General features: G+C 39.6%; 2 protein-coding genes across 3 annotated transcripts in view; one reads left to right on the top strand and one right to left on the bottom strand.

Moving 5' to 3' along the window:
* Window positions 1-763: 763 nt before the first annotated feature.
* LOC123746862 (ATP-dependent (S)-NAD(P)H-hydrate dehydratase) lies at window positions 764-22,584 on the bottom strand. 2 transcript variants are annotated; one of them, XM_045728699.2, is made up of 2 exons: window positions 22,448-22,584; window positions 764-2,824 (listed from the first exon to the last, which is right to left on the bottom strand). In XM_045728699.2, exon 2 carries the CDS (start codon window positions 2,800-2,802, stop codon window positions 1,879-1,881), a length of 924 nt encoding a protein of 307 aa, XP_045584655.1. In that variant the 5' UTR covers window positions 2,803-2,824; window positions 22,448-22,584; the 3' UTR covers window positions 764-1,878. The 2 variants fall into 2 exon arrangements, with proteins under 2 accessions (XP_045584655.1, XP_045584656.1); XM_045728700.2 differs by lacking the exon at window positions 22,448-22,584 and adding an exon at window positions 9,719-9,871.
* LOC138359850 (phosphatidylinositol-3,5-bisphosphate 3-phosphatase MTMR2-like) overlaps window positions 17,824-22,584 on the top strand; it is a 38,389-nt gene continuing 33,628 nt past the window's right edge. The window contains 1 exon segment of the mRNA XM_069319561.1: window positions 17,824-18,026. Within this exon segment, the coding sequence (XP_069175662.1) occupies window positions 17,839-18,026 (188 nt within the window). The 5' untranslated portion in view covers window positions 17,824-17,838.

The following is a 22,584-nucleotide window of genomic DNA, read 5'->3' on the forward strand; positions in this document are numbered from 1 at the left end:
CCCCTAATGAAATTTGTTACGGTGTTGAAGCTCCTACCAGAAGTACAGTATAGCAGTTATATACTATGCTGTATTAGCTATTCAGTTTTAACTACCCGGTATTAAAAAAAACATACACAAACTCAGTTTTGAATATGAAGCTGGATATTTTTCACCAGCTCCATGAATTGGTACAGAACTTGTGGTAAACCTTCAATGATGAGTTAACTAAGATTTAAAAAATATACTTTTTTGTTAGCATTATGTAGTGTAGTAAATACTAAAATAGTGCTTCAGCAGAGTGTAGGAATATGTTCACTTTAATGTACTGTACCTTTAAATTGAGTATTAGCACACACAGAATGAGTAGCTGCATTTGCATAACTTGATATTTGTACTTTATGTAATGTATTAAAAGTTGAATTACAGGTGATAAAAATATGTAGTCAAGATTAGATTTACAGAAATATATATTTTTCTCCACATGTGAAGAATGTTTTAACAGTAGAGTAGTTGGAATTCTTCAGTTGCTATGTTTAATGAAGCTTTGCAACTTTGTATCAAGTATGCTCGGTTACCGAGTTAAAGGGGTGAAGTCTGTACTGTATGAGTGTTTTTACTCGTTTACTTTCTATATGATATATACTGTATGTACACGGAGTTGTATCCAGCATTTTGTTTTAAGTTCACAGAGTTTATCTTAGTACTGGACTGTGTTCAAGACTAAAGTATATTTGCTGGTTGATCAATAAGCTAATGTGGTGGCCTAAATAACTCTCCAGAGGTTGATAAAATTTGTTTTTTATTTTTAATTTATCACAATTATATTCTCTCCCTTTATAGCCTCTTTTTTATCATGAGAGGAACTCGCCAAACATGTGTTAATTTTAAGTATTTTAGTAGCTACATGCAAACATTAATAATGTTTACTATGCATAAATAAAAATATTCTTATAAAAACAAAAAATATATTGTTCATTATTATGGATACTCGTGGTGACAATTTGTAAAGCTTAAGGCGCTATTTTTACATTACGATCCAATATACGGTATATTTAAGACATTATTAATACACCATTTGTCTTGTGCTACAGTTTTCAAAGCATAATAAATGCCAAGATACATATTATAAAATAATAATTAGGGCTTCTGAATAGATTTTAAACTAATACAATTATACCATATATTAATCCTTGCTTACAAATTTGAAAATTTCATTTACTTGCTTTAATAAAGCCTGCAACATTTAGATAATACAATTAACCTTCAACAATACATTACACCAAGTACTTATGTGAGGTATCATGTAAGGGAATGGAAAAGTTAATGTAAAATGTAACAAAATGAACCACAAACAATAACCTAAAATGTTCATAATTTCCTCCTAAGCTCTATATCGGTTTCTTCACTTGAACACAAGTTATACATTACAAAGAAAGACATTTTCTTATCTAAGACAAAACAAATATAGACTACAAAGTTTCTAGAACAATCCTATAATAAAGTTTTACAACTACTGACTACCCACATTTTCCCCAAAAAATTTGGGCTGACATGAGCCTCTTGCAGAAAGTTCACTAACCAGAGAGTGAGATAAACATAAAATTTAAATGTGCACAAAAAAAAAAAAAATTAACAAAATGTGTACCACAAACAAGAATAGGGATTCATTGTAACATAAAACTATAGTGGCTTTATTCAAACATTGTAGTATTTAATTTAGGGTGAAGAAAATATTGAGCACCATGAACAAAACTCGACATATAGTTAAAGCTGAGTAGAAAGGACCCTGCAATTTGATCTCTACAACATTATGATGGCTATAATGGAAACTGGAATCACTGGGCCATATAAACTGAGACTGGGTTAATAAGAATGGATTAAAGATGGGTATTAACTTCATTTTGATTTGTTAACAAAGAGAGATGTGAAGGCCTGACTAACAAACTGAAGCATATCTGTAGTGAGTGTACCCCGTCCACGCTGGGTAAAGGCCAGACCAGAAGCTCGACGGGTTAGAGCACATGCACCCCATGCTGCCAATACTGTTGGTGGGTAAAGTGGTTTTTCTATTGTGGCAGCTGCTGTGCCAAATGCCCAATAAAGGAAGATTGCAGCAGCACCACTGAGCACATCACCTTGACCACCACAACGTCTTGGAGAGCCAGGAACCTCACACGTAATGACAGTGTCACCTGATGCAATGATATCAACATTACCCTTGCATGCAACTGTAACACCTAACTTCTTTGCCACTTGTTGAACATGATCAGAAGTAACATGTTCTGCCTTCATATCCCCTTTCATGACTGCTCGGTACAGACGTGCAAACTCCACCTTATTTGGGGTTAAAATTGCATTGCTGTATCCCTGTAAAGTGTCATAATTTTCATTCAGGTAGAAAAGAGCATCAGCATCAATAACAAGCAACAACTGGCGATCCTTGGCTGCTTCAATCACATGGCCCAAAGTAGCAAATGTCTGCGGTCGTCTTCCAAGACCAGGACCCAACACTAAGGCATGAAGACGAGGTAGCCACTCATCAATTTCAGTCATTGGGTCATTAGCATCTAATAAGGGATGGACAATCAGCTCTGGAGAATATGACTTCAAGGGTACAGCTGCATCACGATGACAAAAGATGTGAGTTAAATCTGCACCAATACGTAGAGCAGTCATAGCACAAAAGTAAGGTGCACCTGTATATTCTAAGGATCCACCCATTATGCCAATTCGGCCAGCCTGGCCTTTGTGAGCTGCATATGTCAGCGGAGGCACAACTTCTGACACCAAGCTCGTAAGCTGTGGCCCATTAAGCGACATCCTGCGGACCACCTCCAAACACCTGAAAGGAATGAGAAAATAAAATTAGCATGGACTGAAAAGTTAAGTTTATTAAATGGTACAGCTTTAAGAATTATACGTTATTAATAACTAGTAATTTCCAAGAAGTAATATTAATGACTTGGTAACAATAATAATGAAAATTTGTTTATGGAAAAATGAGTCCTGTTGCTTATTTGTGTATATTTTTTTTACTATTAACAAAAGTATAACAGAGAGACTGAAATAAATGAAGGCTTTCCAGAAAGCCTGTTAAAAAATTATTAATAATTTAAGATACTGATGTCAACAACAGGTGGTGATGGCAGAGACAGCCTTGACCCCAACAACAGGTGGTGATGGTGGAGACAGCCTTGACCCCAACAACAGGTGGTGATGGTAGAGACAGCCTTGGCCTTGGTGCAGTCTGTACTATAGTAATGGAGGCAGTTGGGAGGTACCAATATCCTAAATACTTGACACTTAGCCAGCAGCCTGGCTTTTGTGACTGTTTTCTCCACCACTCCACCAACTCCGAGAGGTAACTCTGGCACCTTGGCCAAGGCAATCTTTCGTTTATCTACCTACCATGATATTAAATGTACCAGAGCGAAGTAGTTATCACTACGATGGTGGAGATAGCCACAGTATGAAAAACACCAGTACAGTATATCCACGGTATGAAAACGGAATTTTTGAGCCACCTTTGCTGGATCACAATACTTGAGCAATAACTAAGAATAATTCATATTAACTCTTCTTCAGTCTAAAATTGATCTGTTTACCAGTAGTTTACCTGAACATTAGTTGGTTTCAATAGTACTTCTACTCTCCAAGCCTGGCATTGGGTCAGGCTTTTCTTGTGATAGTTTTATCTGAAAGGCTGTTGCTCGAGGCAGCTCTAAATTTTAGCTGTACAAATACAGAGGAAACTGCAGAATACATATTGACCCATATGTGGCTACTCCTATTACTACTGTAATATTAACTAAATTTATTCATATATATTGTATGTAACCTCACTTGAAACAATTCAACACTTGGTATGAATTAAGTTAATAGCCTAAAATGTATTGTAAAAATAGTGGGTAATAACTTACATATTGCACACAAATGGGTAATATCCAACATAATATGGTAAGTAAAATTATACATGATATTGTACAAAATGGATAATAGCCTGCACGATCGGCACATCTCCTGTGCCAGGTGAGTACGACGGGTTCACCATAGCCTGTGTTGCTTGGCACTTTTTGTTCCGAGCAGCACAGGCTGCAAGGAACAAAACAAATCAACTCTTTTTGTTGATCTAAAATTCTAAAGCAACAAGAAACAGCCTGCATGACATGTACAATGGTGCATAAAAGGCGACATGGTATTATTCAAAGATTTGTAATAGCTTGCATGATGTTGCACAAAGATGAATATATATGTACAGTATATCAATATATATTATATTGTTTAAAGATGGGCTATTGCTTAGATTATACTGTGAAAAAATGGGTAATAGCCTACATGACATTACTCAAAACTGGGTAATAGCCCACATGATATTGCGTGAAGATGGGTAACAGCATAATGATATCAATGATAGGAAATAAACTCCCTGTACATGATTCTGCTCAAAGGTGGGTAATAATCTAGATCACATTGTTCCAAGATGGATAATATCCTACATATTATGCAGATGGGTAATTGCATTCAATGTGTGTGTGTGTTTTAATGCCTGAGCTCATGCAGGTGACACAACACTGGTCAATCAAGCTTTGTGACATGTAAGTAAATATGAGCTGATTCCCACACACCAGCCACATGAATGTAACAATACAGGCTCTGAAGTAATCTGAGATGACTGCACCTGAATAATTTAATACATAAAACAAATGCAATATATATGTGTGTGTGTGTGTGTATACAGAACAGTATTATTTATAGTATACGTACTGATTTATATCATGATATTGACAAATTTAAATAATTACATTATTTTTATCATTAGAATTTTACTTAAGTTAGGTACTACAGTACTATACCGAGGAATAATCAGCTACTATACAGTATAATAGTATATAATATGTATATATATTTCAGATGTAGTCATTCTTATAGAATTGTTATATTAATATTCTTTATATTTCCCAGGGTAACAATACAGTATATCTTTCAGGGTACCTGACACCACACAAACAATAAGGTTCTATCAGATAATTTCTACAGAAAACCAGACCAGAGATAACCTGAGCAGCAAGACTGAAATAATCTACAAATACAGCAACACTAGATTAGATAGGACAGAAGCACTTCACATCAAATGCAAGTCCAAGTATCAACAGCCATCTTGCATCAAGGTATGTCGTACCATCTATAGAACCATGAAAAAAACAGCCAGTCTACATGGTCACACCAACTGCCTCAGCTCCGCATTGTATTAGAGGCTTTATATAAATTACCATGTGTACTTAGTGGGAGGCCTGGTCGAGGACCGGGTCGCGGGGATGCTAAGCCCCGAAACCATATCAAGGTAACCTATGAATACTCTACTGTATCATGTTTCACATGTAATTCATATAAATAAAAATGTTTATACCCACGGAGGTGTGGATAACGATTTATTGATAATACTGTACTAATTATGATTATTATTATTATTTTTGTTATATGTTGCTGTTTGTCGTTTTGCATTCACTTTTGTATTTACTTTGTATTCCTTCTGCCTCCAAGGAGGCTAGCCTGTACATTAGTGAAATAGGTCAGGCCCATTAAAAGTGTAAAATTGACATTTAGAATATGCCTAGAGCAACAAAACATCAATCAGATTCAAAACCTCACATCGCATTTCCAGTTCTCAAGCATTATAAAATCACACCTTTTTAATGTAGTATTTCACTCATAATCTTACTAGGAAATAAAAATCTTAAAACAACATTAATATCTATAAAATAGAATGTCTGTCTGTCTGTCCAAGGTTGGAGGCCAGATGCTTGAGGCTAGCCTCACCCAACTTTGCAAGGGGAATGGTCTGGGGTACGAGACGGACAAAGGTGGTCGGGGTCGATCCTATTGGTCTTATTAAGTTTGGCCAAAACCATGTAAGTGGTGAACGGTGGCTGACCACGTCCCTAGATTATTTCAGTCAAAATGATGAACGTGTATTCAGAATTACATTTTCTGAGACAGGGGTGGGGGGGGGGGGGTTAGAGGGAAAGAGAAGAGGATGTTAGGGGAGAAAAGTGTAGATTAAGTGTTACAATATTTCGTAAAGGTTGGCCCCCAGGCCCAACCTTTACGAAATATTGCCATCTATAATGACTGATTTTCATGAAGTTTGAAATTGGGAATATGTTTTCATAATATTAAATTTTGTGAGGGAGAGAGGAATGGGAATGTTGGGGAAGAGGGAAGGGGTGGAGGTGTGAGAGAAGGGGAAGAAAATGGTGGAGATGGGTGAGAGGGGAATTGGGAAGAGAGGGAGAGTGACTCATCAAGTTATTCAGAGATAGCCTCTACTATCTCTGCAAGGTATCGCCACTGCGAATTTTAAAATATTAATAATACAATACTTGAAATATTACTGGCCAATTAGTACTGGAAGATGATGGCAAAAAAACCATACATGATACAGTAATCATCAAATTAAACTAACCGTGAATCACACCCGGTATCATAACGAAACTAAATATTTGTATTTAAATTGTTCACATTTTATATACGACTTTGGATTAATTTTTAAATAATTAAAATGCTCCTAAAAACTTTATAACGAAAATGTTCAGAGTTATAAATTAAAGAAAATGTGTGTACACCATCGAGTTACAGCCCCGCTTCTGTGCCAAGTCCACTAGGGGGCTCACCATAGCCCGTGCTACTTAAAATTTTTTGTTCCCAGTAGCTGACTCTAAAACAACGACGTGTGTACACACACACTGGGGCCTCGCGGCTGAGTGAACAGCGCTCGGGGGTCGTAGTCCTAATGGCCCGGGTTCGACTCCCGGCGCAGGCGGAAACATGGGCAGAGTTTCTTTCACCCTGATGTCCCTGTTCACCTATCAGAAAAATTGATACCTGGGAGTTAGAAAGCTGCTACGGGTTGATTCCGGGGGATGTGTACGACTTACTTACTTATCATGGGGAAAGCGCCAAGCCATTACGACTTTATAGCACTTGGAAGGGGGTCGGGGTAAGGATTTGGGATGGGGACGGGGGGGAGGAAGGAATGCTGCCCAACCACTTGGACGGTCGGGGATTGAACGCCGACCTGCATGAAACGAGACCGTCGCTCTACCGTCCAGTGAAAGTGGCTGGACTGGGATGTGTACGAGAAATATATTTAGTAGATATAATAGATGAAAAATAGATTGATTAGAAAAGCGGGGATCCAAAAGCTAATAGCTCAATTCTGCAGACACAAATATAAATGCAAATAGTAAATACACACAGTAATCTGTACAAATACCTACACCAGTTGATTGACAATTGAGATTCGGGAGCCGAAGCTCAACCCCCGCAAGCACAACATTGAATACACACAGGCTGCCAGTCCCCGACAAAATTACTTAAAATTGGTGTAAGAGGTCCACGTTGAGAACATGGGAGGTAAACAACGTCTTTAGTAAGAGTGCAGAGTCAGTGTGGTTGTCTAGGGTGGTGGTGTTTTAGAGTCAGCTCCTCGGAACAAAATGTTGCACACAGCTCGGGCTATGTTGAGGCCGGCGTACTCACCTGGCACAGGACATGTATACTACATTGGTCTAGGGCGGTACTCGAGTGTGTGTGTATATATATAAGACACCAATCCTCCCTACCCCTCACCCACTCTCTGTGGCATTAGAATGCAGGATACATGTATACTCTGTGGTGCGGGTATACATGGTGCATGCACCCCTCTGTGGTACCAGTATACATGATATAGTACATGGATCCTCGTCTGTAGTACTACACTGGTATATCTGGTATACATCCTCCTCTATGGTACGAGTATAAATGTATCCTCCTCTGTGGTACCAAAATACATGCGCGTAAAGCATCTTCCTTTGAGGTATAAGTATAAATCATATATTGCCCCTAGTCGTGTTACCAATATACTCTACATGGTACAAGTACTGCTTTTAAAAATTAAGATCTATTTAGGACCGACACCAATGTATAATGACAGTACAAAACGTCTACCAGTTAGAAAGTTCACTTTTGCAAACAGAGTGGTAGAGTGTTGGAGGTGGTGGTGGAGGCCAAGACCAGACACCACGAGCCTAGCTCTCATCCTGTAACTACACTTTGGTAATTACTCTTATATAATTAGTTAATGTACAGTAATTGCCAGGCATCAGATTGGCTATTGTTACCAGTGGCTGAAGGTAACTATTCACTACAACGTGACCACTACATGTCACCTCTGAAATAGAACTTGTCATACTATCTAACATTATATAATGTCCAATCATTAGACTTTTTCTAGTACGAGTTGACTAGAACTCTCCAGTTACTGTATCCAGTCTCGTGGATAAAGACTGGAGACGGTCTTTAATTATCGTCTCTTGTAACTCAAGAGTTGCAACTCTTGTAAGGTTGGTAGTATGTGACAAGCACAAGCGGACTCTGGTAACGGTGTAGGCGAGGTCCAGGCAACACTCAGAAGTATGGCTGGATACCCACCACAATTCGATTGCCTTTTATTCGCTAACGATAGCAGCTGTAAACTAATTACTACGTATGTATTAATAGGCTTCATCAAGTGACAGTCTTTCTTCAAGTGAACAACCACGTAACTATTATCTCGAGCATTGTAACCGGGCGCCATTTTGCGTTAAATTTTTTATAATTATAAAACTGTATCCATATATTTTATCTACTGTTTACGTGCCCCTGACTTATGTGTCCTTTAGCTGCAATGCAATTATGACACTTAAAACTATTCTGAATGATAAAAAATTTTTAAATATAAGAACCTCTTTAGCTATAGTAGAAATTCCTGGACTGGTACGAATTGTACATTATTTTGAGCCGCTCCTTAGATTAATAACACGGACACGTCAGGTTACTTTGTGGCTACCTTGCCATGATTTCGGAGCTCAACGTCCCCGGGGCCCGGTCCTCGACCAGGCCTCCTGGTTGCTGGACTGGTCAACCAGGCTGTTGGACGCACAAAACAAAGTTGAGCCATACCTGTTAAGCCATATACCCGCTTTGCACTCACGTTAACACTATAAATTATCACCTGACTGCTTCCATCCTGCAGCACTCCTTAATTTAGGCACTCATGTATCTCATCCGGGGCTTAAGCTGTGCCCGTGTTGTTACGAACGGCCTCATTTGTAATACATGTATACATGTTTCATCGCATGTACACTACAAGCATACATACACACTTATTCACCAGATAGGTGCAGGTTTCACTTAAGAAGCAGCTAGTATAACCACATTTACACTTCTGTATAACTACTACATTTATCCCATATTATATCTCACTCTATAACCACACTTTATTCCAGAGCTGCCGGTATAGCCACTCTCGTACTATACAAGATCTTTCAATACATCCAAGTTATAATTTTGCTCAGTACTCAACGTGGTTGGTACTATTTTCACCAACCGTAGAAACTGTGCCCTATCGTGTCCACACTAACATGCAGAGCTCAGGTGACCTGCGAGAATAGTAGTAGTAGGCCTCCTCAGGCAGCGTTGATATTGGTCAACGTTACTGGCTAGCCTGATACTGGTTTAATAGGCTAAAACATTATATGGGACTCTTCAGTGTTTTCAGCGCTAACTCCAGTGCTACGAGGTAGCCTGATCCACACTCGTAATCCAACTAAGCAAGGCATCATGGGCAGTTGCCGGTCATATACCATAGATAATATAGACATGACAGTAGATACCAGTATTAGCACTATCACACCAACACACAGAAGGAACACGGTACCTGGCGACTCGACGCTAAACCACGACAATATGAAAGAGGGAGTTCGAGTATGTCTTTCAGGAGAGCGTATCGCCAGGAAGACTTGTCACCACTCCTCTCTACCTCTCTCTCACACACATACACGCGCACTACTCACAAACGAGTCCCACAACCTTACTTTTTCAGAACCTCTTCCCCTACCCCTCCCCTCTCCCTTCCCCCAGCTTGGCTTGGCACACACCGGAGTTGGGACAAGCGCGAGTGCACAGACCTTTCACAACCTGTCATTTCAGTCACTAACTCGAGCTAGAACCTCATAGTGGATAGATTGGTAACTCATTGATGTAGCTGTCTAACACAGCCGTTAGTGACAGGTGGCAGTGGGCAGGGTAACCGGAGGATAGGTTGGAACAAGGTAGCAGGGGAACACACCGGTGTGTTGCATAGTTCACATGTTGCCTCTTGGTAGGAAGGTCCTGGCAGACTAGACTCGCATGCCTGCGCTCCAAAAACTCTCCCAAACTCTATTATCTTATATTTATCCTTACCCTATTCCTTGACTAATTTGTGGGTATACACACACATGATGATAATTCGTCTTGTTTTGTCGGGGACAGGCAGTTTGTGTATGTATATACAGTACATTATGCTGGTGTCGAGGTTCCCCCCCCCCCCCCCCCCCAAGGTCGAACTACTGGCCCTCCCCAAGATGCAACCCCCACAACTGCTGACTAACTCCCGTGTACCTATTTACTGCTAGCTGAACAGATGCAAAGGAAACTTGCCCAACCATTTTTGCCCCGCCCGGGATTCGAACCCGGGATCCCCTATTCCCGAGTCATTCCGAAACAAGGGTCGAAACACATCTTTTGTTAACCAACTTACTTTTATATTCTGTTCCAATTCAAACTCTATCAAGTGTTGGAAATGGAAGGTAATCACTAGAGTGTAGATCAAAGGTTGAGAGTCCAAGACTTGGCGGTGTGTGCGAAGCCTTTTAACACCCGCAGAGTCCAGTGTAACAACCCAAGTCACCTTGGACTCAACCGGTGGCTCGCGACACACAACGTGAACATGCAAAATGATTTTTTTCTGAAACCATATTGGACTGATTTTCCCCTCCCTCTATTCTCCCAATCCCGTCATATCTATAGATCTATGTAATAGTTCTCCCTCCTTCACCCTCTCCCCCCCCCCTCACCTCGCTAAGAGAGAGCTGTGAAGGCGTGGGTGGACATATTACAGTTAAGATCACAACGTGCCTTTACGGGCTATTCATGCCCGTGCCACCTCTTGGGTGGCTTAATCTTCATCAATTAAAACGTGCCTGTATTACTGTAGGGAGGGGGAGGGAGTGGGGGTGACAGGAAGGAAGAATAATATAAGAAGAGTATCTGTGGAGTAAGGTGTAGATACTGGCCATATCTGTGGAGGTAAGGAATGACTACTGGGAGGAATTGGTTGTGGCAAGGGCAAGAAGGGAGAGGTCTGGCCAGTGGGAGTATTTATAGCAGAGCAGGACGATGGCGCCGATACACCCAGCACTCTACACCTGTTTCTGCTCTCCTCTCTCCTTCTTGACTTGTACTTTCTCTTCCTCTCCTATCTGCCTTCCATCTACCTTGTCTCACTTCTGGGAATCAATGTCCTCGCGGCCCGCAACTACGAGTCACAGCCCGGTTGATCAGGTCACACTCTTCATCCACTCTTGTTACTGTCGAGTGTATTTTGTGAGTGCACACATGTAGGTGTACTCACCAAGCCATGCTTGCAGAGCTCAGCAGGCTTTACTTCTTGAGTCTCGCCTTTCAATCCTCAACCGACAGGTGTTATTTTTACACCTGCCGGTTAACACATTTGAGATAGTGTACACAGTGTATATGGAGGGGATGAGTATGTTCGCCTCTCGGTCGGTCACGTTAAGCATCGGTGGGTGACTGTACCGACATATGGGCGCCCTTTGGGTGGGTAGTAACTATTTGGTCGAAGGTACCAATATGTACTGTTGGGCCCAAAAAGTTTGCACGACTTCTACTATTAATTTTACAATTTTAGAAAAAAATAAACATTAAATGTAAACATTCGTAGGCCTAGTATAGCACATACATTAGGCCTAGGATTGCTTGGACAAGTTACGTTCTTTAGTTCCCATTTCCGATTTTAATTGAATGTCTTTTGGAGTAATTTAATACTAAACGTGAACTTTTGGAGTCCAGCCGTACACACAGCTACGTATAACCACAATTACTATACATACTATCTTTTTTGAACGATGGACTAACGTGTATGAAATCACCTTCTATGGGAAAATAAAGCTTTAGCTCTTGGTCTTCCGCCTATCATCGTCTAATACTCCCAATCTGTATATTTCCCGTCATACCTACATATTTGAAATTGTGTACGGCGTTGTTTTCCAATTCTATTTTCCCATTTAGTTCATTCTGTTTCCCTACGTCTCTTGGGCTATAAGAATATCTCCTCGCATCCCTGTGAGTGGTGACATATCGCCTCCATTATTAATAACAATAATAATACTATTTGAAATAATATTTGAAAAATATTCCATTTTGAAAATAATACTACCTTTCCCACTATTAATAATACTAATTAATGTTAATAATAATTTTTATCATTTAATGTTTATCCATCTCCTCTCTTTCTATTGGTATTCACTGTATACTTTTTCTCTCCACGTATCAATTCAGTTGCTTGAACAGTCACATCCTGTCGATTCAGTCGAACAGTCACATCCTGTCGATTCAATTGGTTGAATCGCCAATTTGCCGACACCTCTTACCGATTCAGTTGAGCTTGACCCTCAGAATAAAATAGACTTTACTGAAGATGTCATATATAATTCACAATGAATTACACGTCATTTTTGGTGAAGGTTTTACCTTTCAGTATCTACTGGGAAGCGAGTTAGCTCTTTATGTTTTTAGTTTACTATAACATTCTCTTTATTATAAGATTTTGTGTTTACTGATGTTTTTTGTGTTGCTGTGTCCGTATGTTTGTTAGTTTAACAGGGAGCAAATTTGCTGCTGGCGGTGTGATAGTGCGAGCTTTTGACGTTAGAGATGCTGTTATCTCCACAACTATATACTTTTTTATTAATGTAGCTGCTTCCATTTTAGTGTGTGTGTGTGTGTGTGTGTGTGTGTGTGTGTGTGTGTGTGTGTGTGTGTGTGTGTGTGTGTGTGTGTGTGTGTGTGTGTGTGTGTGTGCGCGCGCGCGCGCGCGCATGCCTGACAATTTCTTGCAGTGCCGGTTCCTGTTCCCAGCTCCCCGTCTGGTGGGATGACGTGTCAGCCTTCTCTGTCTGTTTATCTATCCCGCCTCTTCCCCCCCCCCCCCCCTCCCTCCTCCCCACGCGCCTTCACCTCTATCCACCTCCTATCAACCATAATTCATAACTATCTCCTAATCAGCCAGCCGGAATCTACACCATTCCTCATGTACTCTCGTCAATCCACACATTGCCCATCCACTACCGTCGTTCCACATCTGGATCCCACAAACCCGTGTTCCCCCCCCCCGTCTATCATGACAGCACAGTATCTGTATACAGTATACAGAATTGCTTTATCTACATTATTGTGTTCAGATTTATCATTACAGTACCTGTATTATGACTTACCGAGATTATTAATATTGCCGATATCCTTATTATCGGTATTATCATTGCTATCTTTATTATTAGTGTAATTATTATCAACATTAATTAGTATTATTAATAGTGGCAAAGGTAGTATTATTTAACAAAAATGTTGACTTAAAACTTTATTAGATATTATTACAAATATTATTATTATTATTGTCATGAAGAGCACTGTCAGTTGCAAGGTTGTATGCAAGTTGCCGGGCGGTGTTTGTGTTACGGTGTGGTAGACTGGGGGGGGAGGGGGGGGGGTGGTGGTGAAGTCTGGACACATTATTCTTGGCCTAGTTAACCACACTCAACACTGTGTACACTCTTACACGCCGCCCCACTGCTACCCACTTAATGTAAATATTACACAACGCATACAGCGTGGTCATAGTTTAACAAACACACCACCTTAACAGTTTAACAAATACACCACTTTAACGGTTTAACAAATACACCACGTTAATGGTTTAACAAATCCACCACCAGTTTACAGCAGCAATAAGAGCATAGTTCTCAGATAAACTAACAGCAGAGTATGCTCATGTTTGAACAAGTGCATATGTCCCTGGCAGCCAGATCTAGTTCTTGGGGGGTCATAGTGTTGACCTCGGACGCCGGATCGCAGCTCTTATACCGGTTACTCCCCTTGATATCTGGTCCCGTGGACCCGGTTTATACTAGTCCCGTCTTAACCGCGTCTCACTTGTTGTGACGCCTCGGCTCCTGTCAGCCGCCGCGTCTTGACCCTTGAGTTAGTTCTCTCTCAACCTTCATCAACAAACTAAACATGACCTTGGATGTTAATGTGGATTTAAGTTTTATACACTAGTTTGCTTCTGGCTCGCAGCATGTTGGTTGGTGACATGCCTCAGAAACTCGAAACTTGTAGGATGGGTAGGAAGATGTCACCGAGCACGCCACCCCTGGCTGGACATATATAATTAAGTAGATCCCCGTACAATTATTATTTCATGACGGGCTCACCATAGCCCGTGCTACATGGAAATTTTGTTCAAGTAGCTGAATCTAAAACAACAACTGTACAATTGCTTTATGTGGGAAGAGTTGGAGTGTTGGTCGAGCGGTTAAGGGATCCTGTACGCCAGCAGAGTGCTCCTGGCAGTATGGGTTCGAGTCACTTCTGGGGTGAGTTTTCAGTTGCATATAGTCCTGGGGACCATTCAGGCTTGTTCGCATATATATATATATTATATATATATATATATATATATATATATATATATATATATATATATATATATATATATATATATATATATATATATATACACACACGGTGGGTTTATGGGAGTATTGTCAAAACACTGGTGAACGCTTTGTGTGCTCCTAAGTACCGTTCGAAATAAACCATTGCTCTTTTAACACTAGTGTTATCTGAGATGCCAGCTGGGCTGAGTCATAGCTACTCCAGAATACTGCACCTACCTTCTTAACAATTAACAACAACAGAAGCAGAATAGTGATCTGTATGTTTCTACCTGAACTATATTTTTAACTGGACGTGAACCCAGAGAGGGGCAGATGAACATGAGAAGGTTGGAGGCTGCTTGCCCATTGTCGGAGACGGGAACCTTCTTAGGATTATCGATTCTTCCACGGCCAAAAACTAGGTTATCCGCGAGGTCACTCAACCAGCTACTGACCAGACCCAACAGTGTTTAGCTGAGTGACGCCCACCTGACCCACTCCGTGTACCCTCGAAGGGGGCATAACCCTGCGGTATTATTATTATTAACATCTTTATTGACAAAATTTAATTACAGTTTTGCCTAATCTGAGGATTTCAATTAAGTCTTATTAAAGTGAGGATAATGCTGGTATTCACTGTCACACAGGACAGAGGGTCATACACAAGACAATAGGTCGAAACTGTAGGCTGAAGCACATATATACCATGGTTACAATCAATGTTTTAATGTATGGATGTGTAAAATTAACTTATTATTGTGTACTGCCACACAAGGCAGGGGTTCATAAGTGATGCACCTTACAATATAAATAAAATTGTTCTTCATTCTTTAAAATGGACAAGCAATTTGTTTATAAATTGTTAGGATGTCGTCCAGTACACCAGATTCAATGAAATAGTTACACAGTTGGTGGTACAATAGGCCAGGAGGTCTAAAATCTTTTACGGTTTCACAATCAGAGTAGGTGCCGTGGGAGCTTGGAGGAAGTATGAATGAATGTGCCAAAGTTTTGGGGTCAGGGATGGAGGGATGGGATTGTATGGAGCAGGAGGGGAGGTGGAGAGGACGGAGTGCATGCAACAAGGCGCGGCAGTAACAAGAAAGAGGGTACATCATCATCACCAGTATCAAGTGTCTACATAGAGAGATGTGGTGACTTAAGCTCCATCACGCTGAGGCAACACACCACAAACACTCAACACCCACCATTCACTCACAAACTTTACCACCCACTCACAACACATACCACCCACTCACAACACATACCACCCACTCACAACGCTCACCACCCACTCACAACACATACCACCCACTTACCACTCATTTACAACACACTACCCACCTCCCATTCAAAACACTTCCCATCCACTTCAACACTTGCAGTTTCACTAGGAACATCAATAGCCTAATGAACCCTAGTCTAAGAAAAAAAAGAGGGAGGTGGAGACGGTAATGTAGCCGACTATGTTAGCCAACTTGGTATTAATGGTGACAGGTTGTGTGGGAGAGTTGGTGCAGCCTCATCATGGCCACCGGCCGCGTGGGTCTCCTGTAGCAGCTGTCAACCTTCCTCCAGTCTTCGCTGTGCTCTACAACCTTGTTTTTCTTCGCTATCATATCTTTCTCTACAAATGATATAAAACACACACACTTTGTCTGTACGTGCGTATGTGAATCTTACTGCCCTTTCTACATTAAAACCAAAAATTGTCAGCCTCATTTAGGTGCATGTTAATCTTTACTCAAAGATCCCCTTTACAGTCTGATTTACCAAGATCTACATTACTGAGCTGTTAACTAGTACCACTTAATCGTCCCAAACACAAACAATTTATAATTGTCAACACTGAACATAATTTGTCACGTCACTGAATAAAAGCTGAAGCCTATTTAGTGGTAGCGAAGTTCAATAGCCACCCTCCATGTACTGTAGTGATATGTTTTCCCCAATGTCTATTGTGGCCACTCAGGTAAGGTACAATCACGAGGAGGAAGTACTAGGCAAGGAATATGAGGTTAAGGGGCTGGGATATGAAGATGGAGTGAAGGACCGCAACCCAACCACTTGAACCATCAGGGATGGAACGCTGATTCTGCGAAAAAGAAAGGGAGGCGTGCTCTGCCGACCAGTCCAAGTGGTTCAGCTCACTTACCCACCTCAAGTCACCTCACTTATCAAAGCTTAGCCAATCAATTTCCCTTAATTGCTGCCATAAATTGGTGTAGTCTAGCCCTCATAATTCCGGACAGATAGCAGATTTTATCTAAATTTGCCCATGCTATTTGTATTATTTTCCCTACTTCATTTATTATATATTTTGTATTTGTTATACCTTACTGTGCCTGGCATGAGTACGTTTAAACCATTAGTTTTAAAATGAGATTAGTGATATATTTATTTAAGAAAGAACCTTGGACAACTTATAAGGAGTCCTAAGCCTTAGTATTTTCTATCTGGTTTACCATGGTAATTCTACCAAAACTAGAATATTCAGTGACAATACTTAATATACCTACCTCGACCCTTTGTCATTTCCTCCCCAATAAGTTTTCTTTCAGTTCTGTTAACAGGTAGCTCCCAGAAAGCAGTCGTTTGTTTTAATAATAATAATTTAATTTTTGGTGTCAAACAGGAAGTCTGTATTTACGCTTATCGAGGTTTGTCTAAATCAACTACAGTACTGACCTTTCCCTAAAATACAACATACTTCAGTTGCCTAAATCCCAGATACCTATTTACTACTAGATGAACAAAGGCACCAGGTGAAAAGACAGGTGCCCAACCGTTTCTGTCCTGCCGGGAACTGAACCCTGGCCCCTCGACTGAGAGTCGATAACGTAGACTCTTGTATTATAGGACCCCCACAATTGGTTTAGTGTTTATTGTAGTCATTTTAATGAACTTTGTAATGAAGCTGGAAATTTTATCTTTTAGAGACAGTCATGCCCCCCTCTTTCCTATCGATTTTGTGTGAAACAATTTATATATTTTCCCCAACACACACGCGCCTTAGCTCTGTTTACACTGCTGGAGACCCTTCTCATTTCCACCTACATTATCGTCAGTCTTACTCGTTTTACATATCACTCTTGTTTTTCTCAACATTTACTACAACCTCTACGAACAGTATTGCGCCTGTGGAGACCTAGCAACGGCCTCAAGTGAACTGGCTAAAACTGACACCCCTGTCCTAGAGGCTCTTAATTCTTTTGCGTAACATGTCCTGAAGCTCTTGCTTGACACGTGTGTACATCGTGTGTTTGGGGGGTTGGGCGTGATGATGATGGCTTCATTTAAGGCAGTGTGCGTTTGTGGGAGGGTGTGTTTGAGTGAGAGTGTATTCACCTATTTGTGCCAGCAGCATCGAGCTTCTGGACCCGCCTTTCCAGCCTTCCCCTGTCTAAGCATCATCATGCAGGGTTCTTCTGTGTACTGGTCGCAAGACGTCTTTTACTGGGTCGCAAGGTAAAATACAATAGGTAAAATATATATATATATATATATATATATATATATATATATATATATATATATATATATATATATATATATATATATATTATATATATATATATATATATATATATATATATATTATATATATATATTATATATATATATATATATATATATATATATATATATATTATATATATATATATATATATATATATATATATATTATATATATATATATATATATATATATATATATTATATATATATATATATATATATATATATTATATATATATATATATATATATATATATATATATATATATATATATATATATATATATATATGACAGTGTCAGACCACGGAGGAAAATTGAAACTAATTCCCATTCATTTGTTATTGTACCTCACCTCACTCCACCATTCTCTCCTGCCTATTTATGTCCAATACTTGACCTGTAAAATCACTCCTTCTGAAGATCTATTAATATACGAAAGTACTTAAGGAAATTCCTGTTTCAATTTTTCTCCGTGGTCTGACACTGTCACATTTTTAATCACGTGTTTATTTTCGTGATTTACACACACACACACACATATATATATATATATATATATATATATATATATATATATATATATATATATATATATATATATATATATATATGTTTCAAGATCTTGCTTATATTTTCCTCCACCTGAAGACCCTGATCATGTTTTCCCTCACCCATGTCTCTGCAGTGAATGCAGGTCGGATTCCCCTAACCCTTCCACGAATGCCAGGAATCAGTATGCTCATCTCATGTCTGATTTTGTTAAGGGAATCGATGTTGACTTTTTAATAATGTGCCCTGAATTGGACGGTGTAGTTAAGTGGGGGGTCTCACTTAAGCCAAATATTATTGTATAATTGAAGGATAATGTTTGTACATTTGTTGCAGGTGTTTCAGGCTATAAACCAAAGTATTTACCGCCGAGTAAATAACAAGTTTTGATATACACTGCTGCCTAGGTCTAAGATCAGTGTTTTTGTAGGAAGTTTTCTTTGCAGGAGCTTGTATTTGTAATGGCATGTCTGAGTTTTTTTTTGGGAATTATGTGTGTGTGGTAGCGGAATGTTTAAGGGCATGTTTGGGAAAGAAAGTATTACTGGGAGGGTGTGCTTGTTTTATGATAGTTTTGTGCGAGTGTGCATTTGATGATAGGTATGCATGAGGGGAGAGTGTGTGTGTGTGACAGGATGCATTTCTGGGTGTTTTTAGTCTGAGGGAGGTTTTGTTGGAGGATGTGCTTGTGGGAGAGGGAGTTTTATTTCTTGGAAGAGGATGTGCAGGGTGGAGACGTTTGGGCAAGTTTCTTTTCACCTGATGCCTCTAGGAGTTGTGTAAATGCTGTGGGTTACATCCTGGAAAAGGTCAGTTGTGGACCTTGGGAGCCTCAATAATCCTAACAGGTTTTCTCTCCCCAACAATTTGAAACTGTGTTTGGGAGAGTGAGTTTCTGTGGAATGGTTTAGAAAGATGTTTCTTGGGGGTGTGACATCACATGTTTAAATCTCATTGGATAGAATATCACAGGTATTATCACATCATAGTATATCAGAGAGGAACCAGTGATGCACCCGGAAAGCGTGGCTCACATGAACAGAGGGACAAAGGAATCTTGGGAATGATTTAAAGATAAGAGCCAAGGAGAAAAGCCATCATACAAGCAGCAAGGAAATTAAACACCAAGAGCTGTCAAAACGTGGGTATAAATTGAAGATAATTACCTACCTTGGTCGCAAGAAAAACCTATGAGAACTATTAATTTTTCTAAGCCTAGTAGTGTACTACCAGGAAATACAAATAAAACAATTACACTAACACCAAGAAATGGATATGATATATTAAACTGTAATCTTAAATGCCAAATGTGTGGTAAAACTGAATATTTTGCATAATATTACGTCACAGAAGACTGTGTATGAGACAGTTTTGAAGAGCAAGAGGCAAGAACTACTAAGTGTCACCATTAAGAACAGAAGATGTGCATTATTTTTTACAAAAGGAATGTCAATTTCAGTGACTATGCCAGAAGTTTAAGACCATATCTTGAGTGACATACATGGCATAAAGCCAGTGTACTTTTATCAGGACTTATCAAGACATGAAAAAGAGTAATTTTATGAAGTTTTATGGCCTGTCTTCTGATTGATAGTGTCTCTCTGCAATGTCAAAATAAGATCTACCTGTCAGCAGTAACAATAAATTTATTTTCTAGTCTACCTATTTTCAAATCTACAAGAGCCTTGATGAGGATACCTGGTTGATGGGGTTCTGGGAGTTCTTCTACTCCCCAAGCCCGGTCCAAGGCCAGGCTCGACTTGTGAGAGTTTGGTCTACCAGGCTGTTGCTTGGAGCGGCCCGCAGGTTCAAACCTATTCACTGGGTATTCCCCGGTGCACTCTAGTCGACTGCACCACGACTCCATGTCATGGTGCAGTCGACTATAGCGCGTCTGGGAACACCCAGCATATAGATTCGAACAATCATCAAGGATCTTGTGGATTTGTTCATTGGTATATCACGTTAATGGGATTTCTCTGTGAAGCTACCTATTCTTGATGCTGAAATATTACAGTACTTGGCAATGATTTAGGTGGTAATTGAGTGTAATCAAAGATGCTAGTTCATGATAAACCACAAGTGAGTCTCTTGGAAGATGACAGTGGTTTGCTGGATAAGACAAATTTGACAGACATAAACAAATCCACAAGGGCCGTGACGAGGATTCGAACCTGCGTCCAAGAGCAACCCAGACATCCTGCAAGATCAAACTGAGGGTTTACATTAGATAATTTATCCTGTATCTGTGAACAGGTTGAGCCCAGAGATGGTAGAGTGTAGAGATAGAAGAGGCTTACTGAGTTGGAATTATTTGTTAACAAGAATATAGGAACTAATGAGATACTATCTGGGTGACATAACAGTAAATTATGAAATACAGCTACTGAAAAGTTTGAGGATTCATCATGAAATGCTCATCCAATGCCATTCTGAAGAAATGAGTTGTTTGAAGTAGGTGAAAGGAAGACATGTAGAAATAATTCACTATGTCATATCAACAGCAGTATGCTAATCATGAAATGAAGACCACCTGCAGTCACAGTAAATTAGGAATTAAAACAAAATCAGGCTATAATTACTTCCAAGTACTGTAAAGAGAATGATAAGTCAACAGTACTGTATGAGTATCAATATGCGCTGTCTTGGGAGTGAAGATGAGGTAGTATGAGGATAAATTAGTGAGAGCAGGAGTAAATATGAGTAACAAAGTTTGGTAAATCTAGATAGCATCTTAAGACAACAGAGTGATGATGAGACAGACGTGACCAAAGTTTAGTAATAATGCTGTACAGGTCATTGTTTACTGATGTCCCACAACATTGGTGGTTGAACTCTTATCATTTATTTGCCCATTACTGTACTATACTTACATTTATCAGTTTTTGTGCAGCAATCTGTAAACCTCCCTCAGTGTTTGTTATCCTTAAAAGTTTTGCATCATTTGCAGACATTAACATATAAACTCACCTCACATAGTTTATTACCATAGATTTGGAACAGCAGAAGACCGAGCCTTCAGGAACCCTAGTTATTACATCTCTCCATTTGACACCTTTGACTGTGAACCTGTTTCCTGATCATTATGGTTCAACTTATGGTTCCCATAGTTGGGGACAGGAAGCTTGTTACAGTTTATCAAGATCTCCCTAGACCAAGTACAGTAATTGTAAGTAATTGTACAGTAATTGTACAGTAATTGTACTTACTCCCTAGTAAGTACAGTAATTATCAAAATAAGCACCAAGCCAGGTAGACTATGTAGCACCATCACCTAGGCACCTTCCCCATGGTGTAATCGGCAACAGTTGTCAAATTCCCAAATACCTATTTACTGCTAGGTAAACAGAGGCATCAGTTGAAAGGAAATGTTATCTAAACGTTCCTATCCTACCACAAGAATTATTCCCAGGACCTTTCAGCTGTGACCCAATTGCTTATATCAATGTGCCCACAAGATTTTGTGTAATTTGTCTACAGTAGCACTTTTTGAGTCTAGGAAACTCCAATCTACCCAACCTTCTCCCGCGTTATACAGCAGTTTGGTGACCCCATCTCTGGCAGTATTTGTGTGAGGGTTGAGAGGGGTAACCCAGCAACCTATCAGTGCGGACAGCTTGGTTACTTGACATTTGTTAAGCGTTTACTTAAGTATAACTTCTTGGTTAATGTGAGATGCTACTAGACTGACTGTATACGTAATGAACATCATATCCTTAGTGACTTTAAACTGATTAGTCACCTTGTCAACACTTAAGTCGTCTAGATTTACGTAGAAAATATATTTATGCAAGAGTACAGATGATATTACAACCTTACCGTGAACGTGGGAAGAGAATTGTGCTGAAATTATTGAAGAACCTAAAGTGAAATTTACTGTCTCCAGCTCAGCTGATTCGTTCCACCCAAAATCAGAAACATTTGTATGCTCTTCAATATATTTTCATAAAGTACGC

The sequence above is a fragment of the Procambarus clarkii genome, chromosome 93 (assembly GCF_040958095.1).
Source record: "Procambarus clarkii isolate CNS0578487 chromosome 93, FALCON_Pclarkii_2.0, whole genome shotgun sequence".
NCBI lineage: Eukaryota > Metazoa > Arthropoda > Malacostraca > Decapoda > Cambaridae > Procambarus > Procambarus clarkii.

Excerpts from the sequence above, each read along its gene's own strand:
- LOC123746862 (XM_045728699.2), bottom strand. The coding sequence starts at position 2,802 with ATGTCGCTTAATGGGCCACAGCTTACGAGCTTGGTGTCAGAAGTTGTG.